The 21,853-nt window shown below is 34.8% G+C and overlaps 2 protein-coding genes across 2 annotated transcripts; one reads left to right on the top strand and one right to left on the bottom strand.

The window, feature by feature from the left end:
- Positions 1–1,235: 1,235 nt before the first annotated feature.
- lamp1b (lysosomal associated membrane protein 1b) lies at positions 1,236–6,162 on the bottom strand. The gene is made up of 6 exons (XM_051119322.1): positions 5,867–6,162; positions 3,721–3,926; positions 3,212–3,334; positions 3,041–3,107; positions 2,789–2,953; positions 1,236–1,673 (listed from the first exon to the last, which is right to left on the bottom strand). Exons 1-6 carry the CDS (start codon positions 5,925–5,927, stop codon positions 1,534–1,536), a joined length of 762 nt encoding a protein of 253 aa, XP_050975279.1. The 5' UTR covers positions 5,928–6,162; the 3' UTR covers positions 1,236–1,533.
- A 6,338-nt stretch (positions 6,163–12,500) lies between these two features.
- cd247l (CD247 antigen like) lies at positions 12,501–21,548 on the top strand. Its single transcript, XM_051119323.1, has 8 exons — positions 12,501–12,742; positions 16,890–16,984; positions 17,081–17,152; positions 19,171–19,221; positions 19,472–19,504; positions 19,682–19,729; positions 19,887–19,916; positions 20,081–21,548. Exons 1-8 carry the CDS (start codon positions 12,685–12,687, stop codon positions 20,147–20,149), a joined length of 456 nt encoding a protein of 151 aa, XP_050975280.1. The 5' UTR covers positions 12,501–12,684; the 3' UTR covers positions 20,150–21,548.
- Positions 21,549–21,853: the final 305 nt, after the last annotated feature.

The following is a 21,853-nucleotide window of genomic DNA, read 5'->3' as shown; positions in this document are numbered from 1 at the left end:
GGTTGGAACAAAACTCTGCAGGGCTGTGGCCCTCCAGGAACTGAGTTTGACACCCCTGATATAAATAAATAATTTAGTGACACCAAACTTTTGAACCGTATTTAACCTCAAAAATGTTGACATTTACTGGAGGCATATTATTCAAAACCTGTATGATTTTCTTTTCTGTAAAACGCAAAAGTACATATTTTGAAGGTGAGTAAATGACAGAATTTTCATTTTTAAGTGAACGGTCCCTTTAAGGGGATTTTTTTTTTTTTTTAATTTGCTGACCTACTGAATTGTGTTACTAATAACAATCAGTTTTCTGTTCACATTTACTGTTGATGAAATAAAATGTTTTAACTAAAAGATATTTAGCAAGCAAGCTCATTTTCTTGTCTTTTATTTTTCACTTTATTTAGAAACTTAGAATTGCATTCCCTTAAAACATGAACTTCATAGCAATCAAGGCAACACTTCAAAATCCACAACAACTCCATTTATACAGTCAATCCATACGAAGGCGCATCAGAATGGAGAGAGATTCATCCACCATATGACAAAGCGTGTTTAACTCAGTGCACTCCTTGTGTTTGTAACAGTTAACCATTGACCTGGGTCTATAATAGTGTAAACCTACTTCAAGTTATTCAGAACATTCTGTGTTAGTGTGAATTGTACCCTTTGTCCATCCAGTAGTGTAAAACCATAATATTTCCTTACTCTAGCAGAATTTCCCTTTGAACATTTCTGAATGAGTGCAAATACAATGCTAAATGGAAGCAAGCAAGCTATACAGTTTTGATACGTAGTATGAGGGGGACACAGAGCTATGTAAAGATACTGAAGGATATTCTACTCTAGAAAGTGGATATTTCATCTGTATCATTTGTATCTGGCAAAATCCATGCTAGATGTAGAATTTCTCTACATTAAAACGCCGTGCCTAATTAACATCTGACTCAAAGCTGTTATGCAAGGCTTTGTTAATAATAGTAAATTAATTATTATTCTCCAAATGAATTTCAAAAGCAGACCTGTTTTGTAGTGTTCAACCCCAAATGAGAACTTCACAAATCACAAACGACAGGATGTAGTGTTAAATATGTAGTCCCTTTTAGACTGAGCAGTAACAACATCATTATAATCCCTCATATTTATATAAATAAGGTTAAATTTAAGAATATGAGGTACCAAACAGATCATATGCATTCTAATCCAGATTAAGCCTAAATGACAACAAACACCAGGCATTCCTCTAGATAAGCATAATCTGGTTTCTGGAAACAATACCTTAGCAATGACCTACAGCCACAAACACATCTTTGCTTTTGCCCTGCACCTTTTAAGTATGCATTAATTATACTATGTTTAACATAATACAACAGAAAGTCCAGGAAGCGCAGGTCCACCTGAGCGGTGGCAGGGTGAGACACCAGCAGAGGGCAGGGCAGTTTAAAAACTAGGCGGCTGCAGTTGTAGTGTTGTTGAGTCCAGAAGAGAGCAGAAATCAGTGGTGCCCACACATCCTGGCTTGAAGATGAAATGAGGTTAGATGGTCTGGTAGCCCGCATGACTTCTGTTCCTGCCAATAAGGTAGGCCAGGATCACGATGAGCACTAGAACAGCCAGTGCAGCACCCACAATAATGGGAATCAACATGTCGTCCTCATCTAGCTCACACTCCTCAGCTAGAACAAGAGGCAGAGAGAAGAGGTGAGAGGAGAGAAGGGGAGACGGTGGCATATATATATATATATATATAAGAAAAAGTTAAAGGTGAGCTATTATGCTCCTTTTTACAAGATGTAATATAAGTATCATGTGTTCCCAGAATGTGTCTGTTAAGTTTCAGACCAAACTACCCCACAGATCATTCATTATATCATTTTGAAAATGCCTATTTTGAGTGGAAGTGGTAAGACTGTTTTTGTGCATGTCTCTTTAAATGCAAATGAGCTGCTGCTCCCCGACCCCTTTTCCAGAATAGGGCTGTGCCTTTACAGGTTCCACCTCAGATATTCTGCCAAAAAATGCATCTGTTTTGTGTTTTAAAGCAATATTAGTTTAAACTACTAAGGCTTGTCACTCCACAGAGAGAAGAGAGGGGCGGGGCGAGCAGAGCTCATTAACATTTAATGCAACCTCGACCAGAACAGGATGAATTTTTCAGAGCTGATTTTGGCAAGGTAGAAAGGGTGTTGTTTTACACTACCATTCAGAATTTTTAACCAAAGTATATTATAGACTTTTCATTAAGACCCTAAAGAATCATATCAACTTGTGGAAAATGGGCATCCGATGACCCCTTTAAAGCATTCCTGCTAAAATAAAAATATTCATTTGTATAATTCCCCCCCCCCCCCCCCCAAAAAAGTTCGGAAAAGCCCTAGAAAAGTGGGGTTTTGGACAATATTGGCATGAATCCTTTTTAATTTGTGATAATTTTGCACTGATAAGGGACAACACAAACTACAAAAATATATTTTATTATATAAACAGTTTATACATGGAAAAAAACTTGAATTTTCGATTCATCAAAATATCCACCATTAGCAGCTATTACAACTCTGCATAATCTGGGCCTAAATTCATTGTACTCTACACTTAATTGCTAATCAATTGTTGAAGCTATTAAGATGTGCTGACCCAAAAATCTTTTAATAACCTGGGCCAAGTTTAAACCAGTAACCAGGCATCACAGCTGGCAAAGGGGCATGACTGAAATTGTGTTAAACCCAGAACATTCCATGAAGAATTAAAGGACAAAACTGAGAGATAAAAGAGAGAAAAGGGACAAAAATACCTGATCCAAAATCTCCATTGACACCGAAAGGTTGCACTTGAAGCTGGAAGGTGTTGAGAGAGAAATTTTGTGTAACGCTCAAGGTTGTCTCCTTCTGACACATGTAAGAGTGGCCCAGGGTTCCCACCATGTAATTCAGAGTGGTGTTCCTGAAAACAAGACGCTCTATACAAAAAAAAAAGAAAAAATTTCAGATAATTAAAAAATAAAACTATTTCTAGCCATGAGTTCTAGTAGCCTAGAATAACTTACTAGGCATATCAGGCAATGCAGCTGACAGCTCCAACCCACTAAGATGATACTTGTTTGATGTGGAATTCTGAAAAGGAAACAAGCATATTTCATATGTTATAAGGACACCAACAGGGTCTGGATAATTTAAGAGGGCATTTGGGGAAATAACGGAGGAGATTCAAAACTTACCAAAGAGAAACTAAAAGTTAGAGTAATGTTGTCCTCATTGAGTATGAGAGTCGCACTGTCCGGATCGCAGGATCCAGAGGATTTAACCAGGTTTGGATGCAGGTTCAAGACCTCCTGGACAGTCTAAAAAGCAAGATATGTTTACATTTAGATTACATTTACAAATGAGGATTAAACCTTCATTATTCTGAATTACTTGGAATGGTCATACTAATCCCTTAATCCCAGCAAATCCTTTTATTTACAAAACAACCCAAGAATTGTTAACAGTGGCAATATAACTGGTATTTATCCTTTTTCTGTGTTATCTCAGATGTATAACAAGCTAAGACTGGAAAATTAAAGGTACATTTAATAATAATAAAAAAAAAAATCTGTGATTGTCTACTCAAGCTCATGTCATTTAAAATAAGTTTGTCTGTTTACCCACCGAACGGAAAAGGAGATATTTAGCAGAATATTTCAAGCCACACTTGTCCAATGAAAGTGAAAGTTATTTGTGAAAGTACCTTGCCACCAGAGCTCGAAATAAAGCTAATGTTGAGTTGCAATCCCATCCGTGCCAAGAGACAGACAGCGTCAGTGGCATTGGTGACATTGTAGCTGCCTCGCTCAGGGGGTCCAGGGGTTGCAGGAGAGACCGGAGGAGAGCTGGTTTCAGGGGCGACCACAGTGGGCGGAACATCAGCAGTCAAAGTTTGATGTATAGTGAGAGCTGTAATGGTAACAACAGTATTTTTTTTTTAAAAAGGCTTTAGATTAGTTATAGTACCAGTTAGGGTTTAAGGAGAAGTTCACTTCCATAACGAAAATTTCCTGATAATTTAATCTCATGTCATGCAAGATGTTCATGTCTTTTTTTTCTTTCTTTCTTCAGTCGATAAGAGATTAAGGTTTTTGAGGAAAGCAGTCCAGGATTTTTCTCCATATTGTGGACTTTAATGATGGCCAACGGCTTGAAGGTCCAAACTGCAGTTTCAAAGCAGCTTAAAAGTGTTCTACGTGATCCCGGCTGAGGAATAAGGGTCTTATCAAGTGAAACGATCTGTCACAAATGCTCATCTTGCACTAGCTTGACCTCACACATTACTAATAATGCACGCATAGCGTAGGTGGAAGTACCAACCCAGTATTTACAAAAGCAAACATGCAAAGAAGGTCAAACGCCCTTTACAAAAAGTTAAAACAACGATGTTGGACGATTTTGAAGTTGGAGGAGAAAATGAGATTGAGTTTTTCGCCCTACCCTACCTCTTTAAACCAAAGTACACAGATGAAGAACTAACCATGCATGACCTTTCCAACATGATTATGTAATGCGTGAAGTCATGAGGTGCGTTTACATTACAGATTTGCACAAAACATTTATGCTGTTTTATAAACGTCAATAAAAAACTGTTGCGAAATGACAGCGTTTCCATTTATCCGACGTTATGCAATTAAATCGTATTTTTTTCCTCTCGTTGTAAGCTATGCCGATGGATGTTGGTAGGTTTACACATGTGTCGCAGCCACCGCACTATCTATACAGAAGCAGTGTTGAGAGACGGTACCGGGACACTTCTGAAACGAGCCGTGGCTCGCCCGGTATAAACACAAACATTGACTAGAGTAGCTCCGATCAGCTTCATAGACTTGTGCAGTGTAAATAAGGGGTTATCCAAGCTTTAATAGCAAGGATTGTGTAGTCAATGCTTGTGTGAGATGCCACATATGAGGTGTTTTTTTTTGAGGTTATAGTAGATTAAAGAATGATCATGTGACTTGTGTACACAATGGGACCTGTAAATACGAAAAAGCTGTTTCCATTGGAGTTTTTCGAATTGCCTGAAAAAACCACCTCATGTGAGCGTAAAAACTTTTTTGCGATATATGAGAGTTTTAGCGAAACTGACGTGTTTCTATTGCGCATTTTTTCAATTTGCTCAATTTGAAGGGTAATGGAAACGCAGCTATGGACATGTATCGCAGAGCTAGTGCAAGATGAGCATTTGTGGTTAAAAAGTATACAAATTTGTATTTTTTTAAGAAAATGACAAATCGTTTAAGTAGTTAAGACCCTTATTCCTCATCTGGGATTGAGTATAGCCCTTTGAAGTTGCTTTTAAACTGCAATTTGGACCTTTAACCGGAGGCCACCATTGAAGTTCACTATATGAAGAAAAATCCTGGATCACATGGGGGTTAGTAAATAATCAGGTAATTTTCATTCTGGAAGTGAACTTCTCCTTTAAAGGTGAACTAAGGAAGTTTTTGCTACACTATGCTTATTAATTATTAAGTGGTTTTAGACTTTATACTGACACCTACTGACATGGATGCATTGTGTTTGTTTACTAACTGCTGCTTCACCAAGCCATTTTTTTTTTTTAAATCTATGAATGTGCAAAAATGTTCCCTTCCCAATGGGAAACAGCTTTTCTACACAGCAGACGTAGGCCATGGTTTTGCAGGAATAAACATTGCCATTTAAAAAAGACACAGGAAAGAAACATTAAATTGAAACATTTAAATTAAACAAGAAAACACTACAGCATCCTTAAATATGTGGATTGAACCGTTTCTTATTATTATTTCTTCTTATTATTATATTAATTAACCAAAATATAACCAGAACAAACAGCCCAACATACGCTATACTGAAATCAAACTTACCTAACAGCAGGCTAAAAATTGCTCCGGAGGGCATGTTTTGTTTGCGGATGATGGGGATCATATTTCTTGCCAAAGTGAATCAAAACACACTGGATACAAAAACAGATTACACCAGACTGTGCAATATGCGTCTTCAAACGGACTCTTCAGATAACTGTCGTTATGATGCAGATGTATACGACCTGTTTGAACTGCTGCTGTGCCAAATCTACATCTGATAAACTAACTAGATCAGATTTGTTTAGTTTCTCGTAACCGCAGCAGGAAACACCACCGTCATGTGAGCGACTGCTAGCATCACGCAACAGCACCAATGCGCATGCGTATGTTATTCGTGTTGTTTGTTTTAAATGCATTTTTATTTATTGTTTTAGAGCAATTAAAACACACTGTACCATGGAGTGCTGCGATCCATATCGATAATAAATTAATATTAAAAATTACTTTTATATGCCCTCCAACCCCTTACGCACGACATTTCATGATTTGTCACATTTCAGTCATGGAAGCTAGTATTTCTATAAGTGTTGTGAAAGTGTTTTTAGTTCTTGGATTGTCAGTGAGTCATAAAATGATTTCAATAATCGTAAAATGCACTGTACTATAGCCATCTGTGGTCTAGTATTTACTTAAAGCATTTAATTGTGTGATTTAATAACTCAAACAGGCCATAGAAACAACTTTTTACACATAATTACAGGTAAGTGATGTAAGTAAATGATGTAAAGAGCAATAGAATGAGGATACATGTGACTTAGATGCTCCTAAGTGTCACATTACAGAGACAATTTACAAGGAGGCTAAAGATTTTAGGAGCATTCCAGAATGCCATCACAGAAGCGTGATACCTGACCTTTTACCCTTTTATGTTGCTTGCAATAGTATGATATGATAATCTGATGAAATCAATATTAATCTAATTATGAGGGAGACTGGAGCTAGGTTGTCAAACTTTTACTCCAGTTAATATTTCTCAAGGTAAATTTATTTTGGAAAATTAGTTTCTGTATAGACATATGATAGAGATTTGAAACACTTTGAAGCTACTTAACATTTTCAACACTATTACCCAGGAAAAAGGATACCGTTCATAGAATCACAAATATGTTCTAAAAATGTTGTGGTAAATTTCTCATTACACACAATACATTATTTCTGAATTTTCTTTGGACATTCAAAACGTCCATTTTTTTTTAATGTTTTAAAAACTTTTCGTCTTGGTTATGCAAGCATTAATGAAGCATCCTATTAGATGATTCTGCAAACATTATGTAAATGTTACTTTTTAATGGTCTCTATACTTTCTAAAGTTGTAACATCTAAAAAAGTTGATGAACATCGAAAGAAAATATTTTAGAAAATAAAATTCTATGAACAATGTACAAATGTTTTTGTGCTAACATTTTGAAAACATTATCAGTGACCACATAACTTCGAACAAACATTCTTTTAATGTTACTGTAAGAATGTTCATTCATAACTTTGAGGGATCCTTGCCAAAATGTTAGCCAAAGTTCTAAGAATGTTTCTATTAGCTGGACCCTTGCTAAAAAAAAAAATACATGTTGCTAGTATGATTAAGCACATTAACACTTAAACACTTAAAAACACTTAAAATTTGTTAACGTTTTTAGCATTATTAACATTTTGTTAGCATGTTGCAAACATGTTTTAACATAATCAGCATGTTTTAGCATGATTAGAATGTTGTTAGCATGATTAGCATGTTTGTAACACATTGCTATCATGATTTTAGCATGTTTAACATGTTGCTAGTATGTTTTTATCATGATTAGTATGTTGTTAACATTTTTATTTAGCATGTTTGCTTTTGTAGCATATCATTATAGCATGAATATCATGTTGCTAGCGTGTTTTTAACACAATTACCATGTTGCTAGCATCATGCTAGTATTTTTAACAAGATTCTAATGTTCATCTTTGCGCTACACTTATCATTTAATGCTACACTTAATACAGCTAGCGTGTCATTAGCATGATATTAGCATGCAATTAGCATACCTTAGCATTTCACTAGGTAATGCTAACATGACATGTTTAGCATCTTGTTAACATGTTATAAGCATGTTTTAATGTGGTAAGCATGTTGATAGCATGTTGCTAAAACATTTTTAGCATGATTAGCATGTTGTCAGCAGATTTGTAACATGATTATCATGTTGGTACCATGATAAGTATGTTGCTAGCATGATTCTAGTATGACTTTAGCTGTGTCCGAAACCGCTCACTATCCACTAGCGCACTATCGGGCGTCAGCCATTTTGTAGTGCTGTCCGAATTCTGATTGAAAGACTTCATTCCCTACATTCATTCACTACTTTTTACCCACAATGCATTCTGATTTCGAGTGTACAACCGATGTACACTCGCTGAAGCACTATATACCACAATCCAATGCGGAGAACCGACGAGCTCGAGAAGAGAGCGAGTTTAAATGCGATGCCGTTTACATCTTTCTTATTTCTGCTTTAACGTTTATTTCATGCATTATTTATATTTAAATATATAGCGTAGGCTTTAACTGAGGTTAATATTTTACTAATTTACTAAAGTGGCATCTTTGTTAATTTACAAAAATGATGATAATTTGGTGATATTTAAAAATGTTCGTTGGTAGCGTTTTCATTCTGATGTAAAAATTAACGGTCGCTCTATGACCATTGCATCTTCTATCAAAACGCTGTATGGGAGAATTTCAAGTACTGCTCACTGCAGGAGAAGGTCCTGGCTGCAGCCTGCAGAACGGGGTGGAGCTGCATGTGGGGCAGGGCTACATGTGTCGCCCCGCCCACAAATTATATCATTGGTTAATGACGTCAACGCCCTCAGCAGGATTTTATTTCCACTCGTTTGTCGCTGCGTTGGTGAGTAGTTGAGCTACGAGTTTTGTCTTATTTGATTAGTTGTAATGTTTGATCACAACATTGCGTTCATTATGTCGCTAATGAGCGATTGTATAAGGAGATGTGAAGTAGTTAAAATAAGACTGCCCTCGTGTGTGTGTGTTTGGCTACAGGTGTTGTGAACTGGGAGAACTGGAATGCATTATCCAAGGCTGAATTGCGGGTGCCCTTTGACATCAGAGAGTGCAGCAAATGCAAAATGTTGTTCAAATCCTACTCTGGGTTTTATGGTAATGGGAGGCGTGGCTGGTTGAGAGGATTCTATGACAGTATAGAGGATATGGACTCCTGTTTTATGTGCCAGTGCTAGAATGCCTGTGGAACGTAGTAGAAGGGAGAATCAATGTTAACCCAAAAGGTTTGTGTGTGTTGGTCTTGTTTTTTATCCTGGAGGGAACTTGTGTGTGTGTGTGTGTGGACTTGTTTTTATATCCTTGTGGGGACCTAAACCTGAATACACACAGACTCATGGGGACTAGTGTCACCGTGGGGACCTAAATTGAGGTCCCCATGGGTACAAAAGCTTATAAATCATACAGAATGAGTTTTTTTGAGAAAGTAAAAATGCAGAAAGTTTTCTGTAAGGGTTAGGTTTAGGGGTAGGGTTAGGGTAAGGGGATAGAAAATACAGTGTGGAGAGTATAAAAACCATTGCACCTATGGAGAGTCCCCACAAGGATAATAAACCAGACTGTGTGTGTGTGTGTGTATTATTACATGTTAAATGTATGTGGTAACAATGGAAGACACAACAGGTGGGCCTCTGCTAATAAAACAGTGATGTTAAACTGCTGTTTTGTATGACCAATAAAATGAAATACTCAAACTGCATTATCTTCATGTTCTTTGAGTTTATTCCTCTTCATATATTGTTTAGTCCAACGCTTTTGGACTTCCAACTTTCTTTAACATGAGGTAATCTCTATATTTTATTTCTATATGTACACATAATTTATTGTGAAAGGTTTTGTTATCAGAACAAAGCAATAGCTGTCATGTAGTTCTTATAAAAATGGCACTTTATCAATTCATAATTCTAAGACAACATTTTCAAAGAAACTTTAAGTGTTGAGTTGGTGACAAAACAAAATACATTAAATACAAGTACATGCGTAAATAAAAATAAAAACCCATAAATAATTTAAATTTGCAAATAAACATTAATCATTGCGATATACAGTTCTTAATGCACAAAGATATGACAGGTCGAAAGCAGGAAGTGGATGCTCGCTTAGAAATAATAATGAAATTCTGCCCAAAATAATGAATGAAAACATAATGTATTATGTTTGGTATAGATTAATATTACGTGTAGATAATTAACGAATTCATAATATATTGTTTATTTTTGTATGTAAGTTAATATCACGAATGATATTCTATTATTAGCCAACTGAACCATTTATTAATATTACATGTAGATAATTAACAAATTTATAATATATTGTTTAATATTTATATGTAACATATTTAATATCACGAATGAATTGTAGCTCGAACTATGCTCGTAACCGCATTTCCTGTTTACGGAGTTGACTACGTCATTACATCTCATTAGCCAATGAAAGCATTTGTGGGCGGGGCGATGCGTGTAGCCCCGCCCCACGTGCAGCCCCGCCCCGTTCTGCAGGCTGCAGTCGGGTATACTTGCACTGCAGAGCCTAATGGCCTCCACAGCTCCCCCTCTCTGGAGGTCCAGCTCCACCTCTGTGTTAACTAATGGGTGGAGTTAGGGTTATAGGGTAAGGGGTAGGGTTAGGATGTGGTTAGGTGTCTATCTCCACCCATTATCTCCAGCAAGGGGGAGCTGGAGTTCCAGCTCCTCCCATCTGGCTCTGCAGCAAGCACCCTCTCGAGAATTTCAAGATACTACAAACAATAAATACATATGAACGTGTTAATGTGTATTTATTTTTGCTGAAAATATTTTAATAATATTTAATTATTATTATTAACATATAAGCATTATAAAACAAATTAATAATCAGTGATGGGAATAACGGCGTTACTAACGGCGTTATTTTTTCAGTAACGAGTAATCAAACGAATTGCCAATAAAATACGGCGTTACTATCATTTATTATAATATTATTATAATTTTATTTTTCAGTTCATCTGAATGGATGCGCAGCGTACCTGTATTTGACCAGCTGTAAACTCTAGTGTGAAGGCACACTAAACCTCATTAAACCTTAGTGTGTTTAATATTGTTATTAATAGTAGAATTCGTGGTAGTAACAAGACGTTCATAGAAACACTAAATTACAAACAATATCACCACCAGTCCTAAGTTCAGTCAACATGACAAACATGCATTCATACATGGTTATTCTAATTAAAGTTCTAATGGCTAAAGTTGAATGCTAATTATAATTATAATATTATATCAGATATTTAATATTAGTCTGGTGAGTAAACTAAAAATGTAATTAATTTCATTAAAATTTCATTCATTTACCATATTTAATATTGGGGTCATCCAAGTTATTTAATATATTTATTTATTTATTTATTTTAAAAGCAACACAATAGTTACTTTCCCTGGTAATTAGTTACTTTTATAATGATGTAACTCTGTTACTAACTCAGTTACTATTTGTGAGAAGTAACTAGTAACTATAACTAATTACTTTTCAAAGTAACATTCCCAACACTGCCCACAACAACATTAAAATAGTGTAGATTAGTGTACAATGTTTTATATTTATTTTATAGTTATATTAAATTAGATTCCTTCTGATATAGTCCACTTAACTGCCATACACTATATAGGGATTAGTGAATGAGTGAACGATTTCGGACACAGCTTAGCATGTTATTAGCATGTTTTAACCCGATTTAGCATGTTGCTAACATAAATGAAAAGTTACAGCTTAAAATCAGCTGATTCAGTAAAGAACCGGTTAAAACCCGCCGATTTAACAAAAAACAAACAAACAAAAAAAACAAACAGCTAAAGCCCCAGCTAAAACCAGCTGATTTAGCAAAAAAGTAGGGAGTTGTTGAGCTTTGCTAAATACACCACAAGTAGGTTTCACCCCCTGAATGAAAGTCTATGGGATTTTTTGGGTGGTCTGGTTTATAAAAACCATAAGCCGAATCAGTTAGAAAAGATGTAGCAATCCGAGTCAGACCAGTGTGAAGTTTGATGGTTGTAGCTTGAAAAAATCTAGGAGGAGATACATTTTAAAATTTAGTCTCAGAAAAGAAGAAGAAAATTAAATAGTGGATCAGTTAGCTGGCTTTCTCAAGCCAGCTTAACTAGTCTTGTACAAGTGTTTAAAAACATACAAAACCACACCAATGTCAAATGCAAAACAGCAGGGGGCACAACATGCACAAACTAGCTTGTGAACTGCAAGTTGCAATGCATTTTCAATTAAAATAGAAGGACAGAAACAACACTATTATTAATTAAAAAAACAAATCTCTGTTCTGAAGATGTTACCTGATTTTATTTGATTTTTTTTCTAAACTGCTAGAAAAAATATATTTCTATTGTGTTTGATTTCCTGCAGGGGAAGAAAAATTAATTCAGATTTGTTATAAATACATCAACCCAATGCTGTTAAAATGGAAAAATCAAACTCAGCAGACAGTGACAGTGAAGTAACCTGCAATACTGATGAAAGACACCTAACTGTTAGCGTGAAGATGGTCTAAAAATATACAGGAAATGCTGGTGAGACTTTTTTGAGATGAGAGGACAAGAGACTCTTTGGTGGAGGCAGTGGTTGTCATTCACTAGAACAGAAAACCTAGGGCTAGGGCCACTTCCTGTTAGGTAAAAGACTGACAGAGTAGAAGCAATCAAAACAGAAAGGCTAAAAACTGTTGCACATCACAGACCAAGCAACAGGAATCCACAGAAACTTCAACATTTCAAGGAATGTAATGGAAATGAGCAGGACAATCACTCTATTGTTCTTGGCCTCACATGTGTCTTTTGCAGGTAAAATCTTTTTTTCTTGCTCTCTACATACTTATTGCACAGGGTGCCATACATCTACAAACATCTAGCACATTAAGCACAAACGTTTGATGGTGTACTATATGAGTTGTGAAATCTGTATTCGTCTCTACTATATGGGTTGTGAAATCTGTATTCGACCACTGTCTGGAGTGAATGTTTAGAAAATTAATATTAGAATTTGTTCTGCAAAGAACATTGAGGTCAAACATCAGGACGTCTTCATGTGGCCATTTTAGTTTTCCTATACGACCAAGCAAGACGTACTGCAAAATGTAACAGTTAAGACTTTTTAAGTGACGACTGTTGTGTTTGCAACATAACATCTGAAAAGATGAATGGTTTTCAGCATTACTATGATGGTTGTAACTGACAACTTCATGTTTAAATCTTGTTTCCTGAGATTGAAAAAAAAGAGGATCCAAGAAAAGCAACTCAACAATCTAAAACCCACACTCTCCTTTTTGCGAAACTCAGTCAAAATTGACTGGATCAGCAAATGGCAGCGTTTAAAAGTCAACAGCAATAATCGCCGCTTTGACACACCTATTGTAGGATACTTTGATTATTATTTTTATTTACCAAATTTAATTTAAAACAAATAATACGTGACCCTGAACCCACCCATACGGGTTAAAATGATCCGTTTTTCTTTTATGCCAAAAATCATTAGGATATTAAGTAAAGATCATGTTCCATGAAGATATGTTGTACATTTCCTACCGTAAATATATCAAAACTTAATTTTGGACTAGTAATATGCATTGCTAAGAACTTTATTTGGACAACTTTAAAGGCGATTTTCTCAGTATTTTGATTTTTTTGCACCCTTAGATTCCAGATTTTCAAATAGTTGTATCTTGGCCTATCCTATAAACCATACATCAGTGGAAAGCTATTTATTCAGCTTTCAGATGATGTATAAATCTTAATTTCAGAAAACTGACCCTTATGACTGGTTTTGTGGTCCAGGGTCAGTTAGCAAAAAGTTGTATTTTTCTTCTTCTTCTTCTTCTTCTTAATATTATTATTATATGTGAAGTGATTGTTATTAAGTATTATGTTGTAAGAAATATATACTCATAATTAAAATAATTATTTTCAATTATTGAATAATTATTTTTGATATCTGTTTGCCAGGGAAAAACAGGGATAGGTGCAACAGTTTCAGTAAAACAACCAAACTGAAAGCAAAAGTTTTTTTTATTTTTTTTTTTAGAAAAATAGTCAGCATTAGAATTAGAATAAAGTAATATTTTAGGAACACATCGGACCTTTACTAAAGCATTTGTGCAAAAAAAAATACAAAAGTTCATACCGTAAATTAAAAACAAAACATGCCAAAACTCATCGATCCCTGTTATGCATGTCATTGTTTGCTGCCACACCGTAAGCGGAAGAATTTAGGTGCACGTTTGAGGCAACAGAGAGAAAAATAAATAACTGACAGTATAACCTCTTTACAATACTAATTTTGAATGTACACGCATTTTAGCCCAAATCCAAATACACATCTACTAGATGTGAACGATATGCAAAATCACTGAATCTGTTGTACATTATAATGCAATCTTAGTGGTCAGTGTGGCATAACTTAAAAAACTACTTCTCATTTTCTTCATTCATCATAATTGTGTGTTGCTGTTACATGTTGAATACAATCTCACTAGGTAAACAACTTCATTTTAGTATTAATAGCTTATTAAAAGGTAATAAGGGGCCTAAAATAATAAAATCTGGAATCGTTTTGGTCATCACCAATGAATTTTGTAATCAATCTGAATATCTCTTTGTGCTTTTCATTCTTTTATATTAAGCTAACAAAACTCAGCTAGTTATAAATAATGTATTATTGATAAATGTACACTGTAAATAAATTATGCACATTCCCGTTAATGGTAAAGCACAATGTAATGCAGTGCAAAATTCAAAATACGGGTTTTACAGAAAATTCCTTCACTTTAAGACAGTACCAGTACATTGTGCCCTATTTCTTTTCTTTGTTTTTTGAGTCTATACATTTTTTATTTGATATGTCTAGATTTATAAGCTGTATATTGAATGTTACCAAGTCCTTGTGTCTGTATGCACTGATCTTGCAGAAGAAAATTGCTTCGTGCCCCTGTTGTATGTGAAAGGTGTGTGGTCAGTATGCTAACCTTCATCCACCAGCCCCCATAAACACCTATTTGATCTGCAGTGATGCAATGGGGGCTTCACTGTTTTGTGCTCATTCTTGCACTTAACTAGACCCATGCAGAGAAACCACCGCACTAGATGACACACACACATTTACATAGAGATCACAGAGAGACAGATAGAGGAGCCTGGGCCCCTTCTGCCTCGAACAGGAAGGCATGAATGCATTTTTTTTATAAAGATTTGTTTTGTGAACTACTAAATGTTCTTAATGTAGAAACAACGTATGGATTAGAGTGGGGAACGAAACTCATCCCTTTTAGGTTTAATTATGCAAGCATTGTCTAAAATAATATTCCAGTAGGCTACCAAACAAGCAGTTTAAGATGTGCCAAACAAACTGTCCACACAGCATACAGTATTGTATGCTTTTAATCATTGTTAGTTTATCTAAACATTATATATTTCTGTATTTCAATAGCAGTAAAGGGTTGACTGGACCAAAGTTTATTTGACGGGAGTTTCCTGCTTGCATTACACAGTTACCTTTGTATCAGTTACTTGAATGTGTTTATTTGTCCCAATGATAGTTAAGCATCATCAGTGCAGGGAACATCTTGCTATCTTCGAGAACTGAGTCACTGACTAACGTTAAAAGTCAAGATAGATATAGATATTTATCCACAAAATCTTGCTAAATTAATAGGTCGCAATTGCGAAACTCATAGAGTATTTGGATGTGGCCCAGCTTCCTCTCTTTAAGAGGAACAGTTATAAGTGCAACATACGGTGGGTGCAAAATTCTGCAATGTAACTCCAGTTTTATCTGTGTAATTGAATTTCTGTTGCTTGTACCATTTATGTTGTGCAGTTATGACTAACCATGGCGCAAACAGTAGTCTTCCATTTCATGCTCATTAATAATTATGTTGTTTTAGAAAACGCATTTGTTTTACTTGCAATAAAGACATTTTATGGTCTTCGTGAAACGTCAAGTAATCTCAAATACTATCCATAGATTTATTTTGAATATTCTGTTAAATAAGATAGCCCGTGGCATACTTTACTTTTATTTATTTATTTAAAAAGGGGCAGTACTATTTTTAAATCTTTCCATTGAATTCATTGTACCGGATTTAGCCAGAGCCCAATTTTCATCTGCAGTTATTACTAAACCACCTTTAAAAAAATGACACAAAAAAGTGCTTGGAATTTTCCCATTGATAATGGATAACAAACTTATTTTTGGATACTTTAGATCGGTCATGGGCCCTGTGTCTTACCTAGTTGCTCATTGACGGCAACATTGCTCAAGCTGCCCTGTATATTATTAGCCTAAGACACCTTCTGTAATATTTAGTCTACAATGCATATAATCTCTTTTATCTTTGTTGGATTAGAATTTCAGTAAGTTTTAATTGGTCTCTGCATGCTGTTTATAAAGTTGTAAACCCATTTTGCATTCTATTCATCTAATCCAGTAAACGCAAGCAGATAATTTGCTTTTTGAATGTCCGTGTTCAAACTCAAATTTAAATATGTTTTACAAGAATTAACATGAGAGAGAGTCATTGTATATTGATTAGCGACTCTAGAACTAGACATGAAAGCTTTGGGATTGGAAGGTTGTATTAACATCTCATAGATATTTAGGCATATAAAAGTTTTCAAATGTTTTCCAACTTCTTCGGTGCCTTAAAACTAATATCGTAATGTAATCTAAATACAGAGTTTTGTTTTTCTTTGCTTGTATGGTGGTTTAGGTACTAGATACTACGTTTTGTCTGAGTTTTTTTTTTTTTTTTTCTAATTTTTCCATTCTCTTTCTTGTTTTCTTGCTGTTTACCATTACAAAGCAAGCTAAGCAGAGAAAGGAAGACAAACATTACAAAACATCTATTATTAACCAGAACAAGCCACCAGATTCAAAACACTATGTTTTAGTTGAGACTTTACGAAAGTCTTTTAAAAATGTTTGTTTTATTTGCAGATGCCTCACCGAGTGACCCAACGTATTGCTATATTTTGGATGTTTTTCTGCTGCTGTATTCTATCATTTTTACTGCTCTCTACTTCAGAGAAAAGGTAAGTTGAGTTTTAGCATGCACCGTTTTGTTCCAAGTGAATAAATTTACCTCACAGTTTTAATCGCTAACCTGTGTTCTGCCTTGTTTGGCTTAGTTTACAAGGGAAGGGCCTGTTCCTCCAGATCCTGCGACCCCGGCCCGTAACCCTAATGAGCCTGTCTATACAGTGAGTTCTCTTTAATATATATATATATATATATATATATCTCCTAAATAGAGGTTCATGTTTAAGGTTCAAAAATTCTTCATATGTTGATGTGTATTCCATTGAATGGGTCATTCCTACTATGAAGTGCACTTTCATCCTCGTATCGTTGGTGTAATGTCTAATAAAATATGAAACCTCCCAATCCAAAATTAGATACAATTAAGTAAACATTGGTCGGAGTGGGTAGGAAGCTATTTCAGTACTTTGGTTTGAGCTTATTTTTGGTTTGTTGCCATATTTATGATGTGCACGTTTGCTACGCACTTCTGAAACTAAAACTGGCAATTGATTAAATTCCTTCTTTTTTCCTTTTGTATAATAAAAAATGTTATAAACAACAAGTGTTATTTTCACCATGTTGTACACTACCAGTCAAAACTTTTTGAACAGTAAGACTTTTAATGTTTTTTAAAGAAGTCTCTTCTGCTGACCACGCGTTCATTTATTTGATCCAATGTACAGCAAAAACATTGTGAAATATTTTTACTATTTAAAATAACTGTTTCCTATTAGAATATATTTTAAAATGTAATTTATTCCTGTGATTAAATGTACATTTGAAGAGTTCAGATGCAAAACTAGCTAAATCCAACTGACGTCTTTCTTTAAAAAATGCATTTTTATCAGGCTCAGATGTATAGGTTTCTATGTAAGTACCGGTACTTCTAATTGGGCTGAGGCTGGTATTTTAGCGAGTTTGAAGAAAAAGTATTTGATGGATGTATAATATGTGTCGAGAGCATTCACTCAGTATCATTATCTCATTTTTGACCAAGATGGCTTTTAGCTGGTTTTGCATCTGAGCTCTTCATTTTCAGCATCATTACTCCAGTGCCACATCATCCTTCAGAAATCATTTTAATATGCCGATCTGCTGTTCAAGAAACATTTTTGATTATTATTATTATCATCATCAATATTTAAAACAGTTGAGTACATTTTTTCAGGATTCTTTGATTAACGGAAAGATCATCATCTATCTCAAATAAAAGGCTTTTCTAACATTATACAATCTACCATTCAAAAGCTTTTTTTTTCTTTTGGGAAAGAAATTATAGAAATGAATACGTTCAATTAGCAAGGTTTTAAAATGATCAAAAGTGATGATAAAAACATTTATAATGTTACAAAAGATTTTTATTTCAGATAAATGCTGTTCTTCTGAACTTTCTATTCGTCAAAGAAACTTGAAATCTACTCAGCTGTTTTCAACAGCAACAACAATAATGATAAATGTTTTTGAGCAGCAAATCAGAATATTAGACTGATTTCTGAAGGATCATGTGACTGGAGTAATGATGATAAAATTCAGCTCTGAAATCACAGGAAAATACATTTAAACAGTTTTAAATTGTACAAATATTCTACAGTTTTACTGTTTTTACTGTACTTTGGATCAAATAAATGCAGGCTTGGTGAGCAGAAGAGGCTTCTTTAAAAAACACAAAAACTTTTGACTGGTAATATATCTCGAACTCGTCTTTTGACAACATAGAACAGCTAAAATCCAACTTTAGGTATCAAAGAAAACACTCAACATTTTTGTGATATATTTGTAATGTGTAAAGACACAGCTTAATAAAGTAATCCGCGTTAATGCACTCTACTACTGGTTGCAAATGGTTAGAACGCGGTTACCAAGAGTCTGTTTACCGCCAAAGAACAAATATGCACCCTGACTCATTTTTAATCTAACAATTGTGGTTACTGGAATGGTGAGAAACCTCAAATTAAATATTAATACTTTAAGGTAAAAACAAATATATGTAAGCCCTTTTATTTTTACTGCATTCAAGTCTCACGATAATTCGCACCACGATAGTCTGGCAAGGGCTTTACCCCTAAATTAAGATACCTCCGACACCTCATTAAATTACAAAAGAAGCCTTTTTTAAATTCGTGACAACATTCAAAAGCACTGCCTAATTGGAATGACCCAAATAATACAAAAGCAACGTGCGTGCTGTATTTCTTAGGACTTGGATCTGCCTCAGATGAGTTCCGACTATCAACAGCTGGATAGACCGGTGAGATTATTTTATGTTTTAACTTACTGTAAGTATATTTACATTAGCTAGAACATAGCAGGGCATTAACTGCACATTAATAACATCCCCTGTGTCTTGTACACATAACGTTACTTCCTGCCTTGATCTCCAGTCCTGTTTGTAATCTATGATGACAGTATATGATAAACGTTAAGCAGTTCTGAAAGTTCTAAAACCTGTTTTTTTTTTTTTCGATGCCTGTCAACATCTCATTATCTACATATTTCAGATTCGAAGACGAGAGCCAGAGACACATTATCAGGTCAGTAGCACAGTCAAAAAATATGAGTTATGAGATGAACCAGATACAAGTTTCTTAGCTTGGGTAAATTTTACGACATCTTTAATTCCTGCTGCCCTCCTGTGGTTGTTTACAGTTGAGCACTTGCATTTTTGAATCGCTCTGCAATGGTTTACTTTGATTTGTGTAATTTTCTAGGAACTGAGAGCACATACAAGTGATGAATATCAGGAAATAAGAAGTAAAGTAAGTATATCAAGCCAACGAGTATGAGAAAGTGTGTGGGTTGTGGGGTTAGGAAATGTTTTGATGTGAGGTTTACCCAGTGGTGATGCATAATATCCGTAATATGCTCAGTTAGCAAATTAATATATATATATTAATTTTCTCTTTCTGTCTGCAGCCTCGTAAAGCCAAGAACAAATCTAATGAGGTAGTGTACCAATTCATTTTAAACACTTGGTTTGATGTGTACCTCAATAGCATTCATATATTTTTAAACAAAAATACTTTTATTATGTGTTTCTCTCATAATTCTCTCATAAGTGTTCTAGGTAACCACATCATGGTAGAGTTAATCAATTTATTCCTTTAAAGGGTCGAACAGGGAGAAACAGGGATGCAGCCGAGGCTGTGGAGATGGAAACTTTTCCCACTAACAATTAACGCACAGCACAGGCAACCTGTATATCTGCCAACTAACAGATATATTGTGTATCTTTGTTGGATGCATGTATATGTCGTTCATATGTCTGTTTTGTTGTTGTTACTTTGCCTCACCTGAATTTTGTAGGCTTTTAATACACTGCCATTCAATGGTTTGGTGTCAGTAAGATTTTTCATTTTTAAAAAAATTAATTATCTAACAAGGGTCCATAAATTTGATTAAAAGTGACAGTAAAGACATGATTATAATATTAAAAAAAGCTTTCTATTTCAAATAAATGCTGTTCTTTTTAAACCTTCTGTTAGAATAATAATGAAAAAAAATAATGTAGCATGGTTTTCATAAAGATAATAAGCAACACAACTGCTTCCAGCATAAGAAATGTTTTTTGAGCACCAAATCATCATATTAGAATGAAAGGATCATGTGACATTGAATCAGCTTTGCCGCAACAGGCCTAAACATTTTAAAAAGCAGTTCAGATCAAAAGTTTACATACACCTTGCAGAATCTGCAAAATGTTATGTTACCAAAATCAGAGGGATCATACAAAATGCATGTTATTTTTAATTTAGTACTGACCTGAATAAGAGATTTTGCATAAAAGGTGTAGTCCGCAAGAGAAAATAATAGTTGAATTTATAAAAATGACCCCTTTCGAAAGTTTACGTACATTTGATTCTTAATACTGTGTTGTTACCTGAATGATCCACAGCTGTTTTTTTTCATGATAGTTGTTCATGAGTCCCTTGTTTGTCCTTAACAGTTAAACTGCCCGCTGTTCTTTAGAAAAATCCATAAGGTCCCACAAAATTTTTGTGTATGTGAACCCTTTCCAATAATGATGGCAATAATTTTGAGATCCATCTTTTCATACTGAGGACAACTGAGGGACTCATATGCAACTATTACAGAAGGTTTAAATGCTCACTGATGCTCCAGAAGGAAACACAATGCATTAAGAGACGGATTTGAAGATCAGAGTAAATTTAACTCATTTTGTCTTCTGGGAAACATGTAAGTATCTTCTGTAGTTTCTGAAGGGCAGTACTAAATGAAAAAAAATGGTATTCAAGCAAAGTAAAATGTACACATCTTCATTCTGTTCAAAAGTTTACACCCCAGCTCTTAATGCATTGTTTTTATCAGTATCAAGTATCAGTGAGCATTTGAACCTTCTATAATAGTTGCAAATGAGTTGTCTTCAGTGTGAAGAGATGGATATCAAAAACAAAAAAAAAGGAACAAGTTCAAATACACAAAAATGCTGAAAAAAAGAATTTGTGGGACCTGAAGGATTTTTCTGAAGAACAGCAGGCAGTTTAACTCTTAATTGCAAACAAGGGACTCATGAACAACTATCACTAAACAGAAAAACCAGCTGTGGTTCATTCAGGTAAGAACACAATATTAAGAATCAAGCATATGTAAACTTTAGAACAGGGTCATTTTTATAAATGCAACCATTATTTTCTCTTGTGGACTTATTCGGGCCAGTACTAAATAAAAAAAAAATAACACGCATTTTGTCTGATCTCTCTTGTTTTGGTAAAATAATTAACATTTTGGAGATTCTGCAAGGCGTATGCAAGTTAATTTAAACAATAAAATTGTTTTATTGTTTTACAGTACTACTGTTTTGCTGTGTTCTAATTAAATAAATGCATCTTTGGTGAGCAAGACTGGAAAAAAAAACAAAAAAA

This window comes from Labeo rohita, chromosome 9 (assembly GCF_022985175.1).
Source record: "Labeo rohita strain BAU-BD-2019 chromosome 9, IGBB_LRoh.1.0, whole genome shotgun sequence".
Classification (NCBI taxonomy): Eukaryota; Metazoa; Chordata; class Actinopteri; order Cypriniformes; family Cyprinidae; genus Labeo; species Labeo rohita.
The sequence above is the reverse complement of the archived record's forward strand: the minus strand, read 5'-3'. Positions and strand labels throughout refer to the sequence as shown.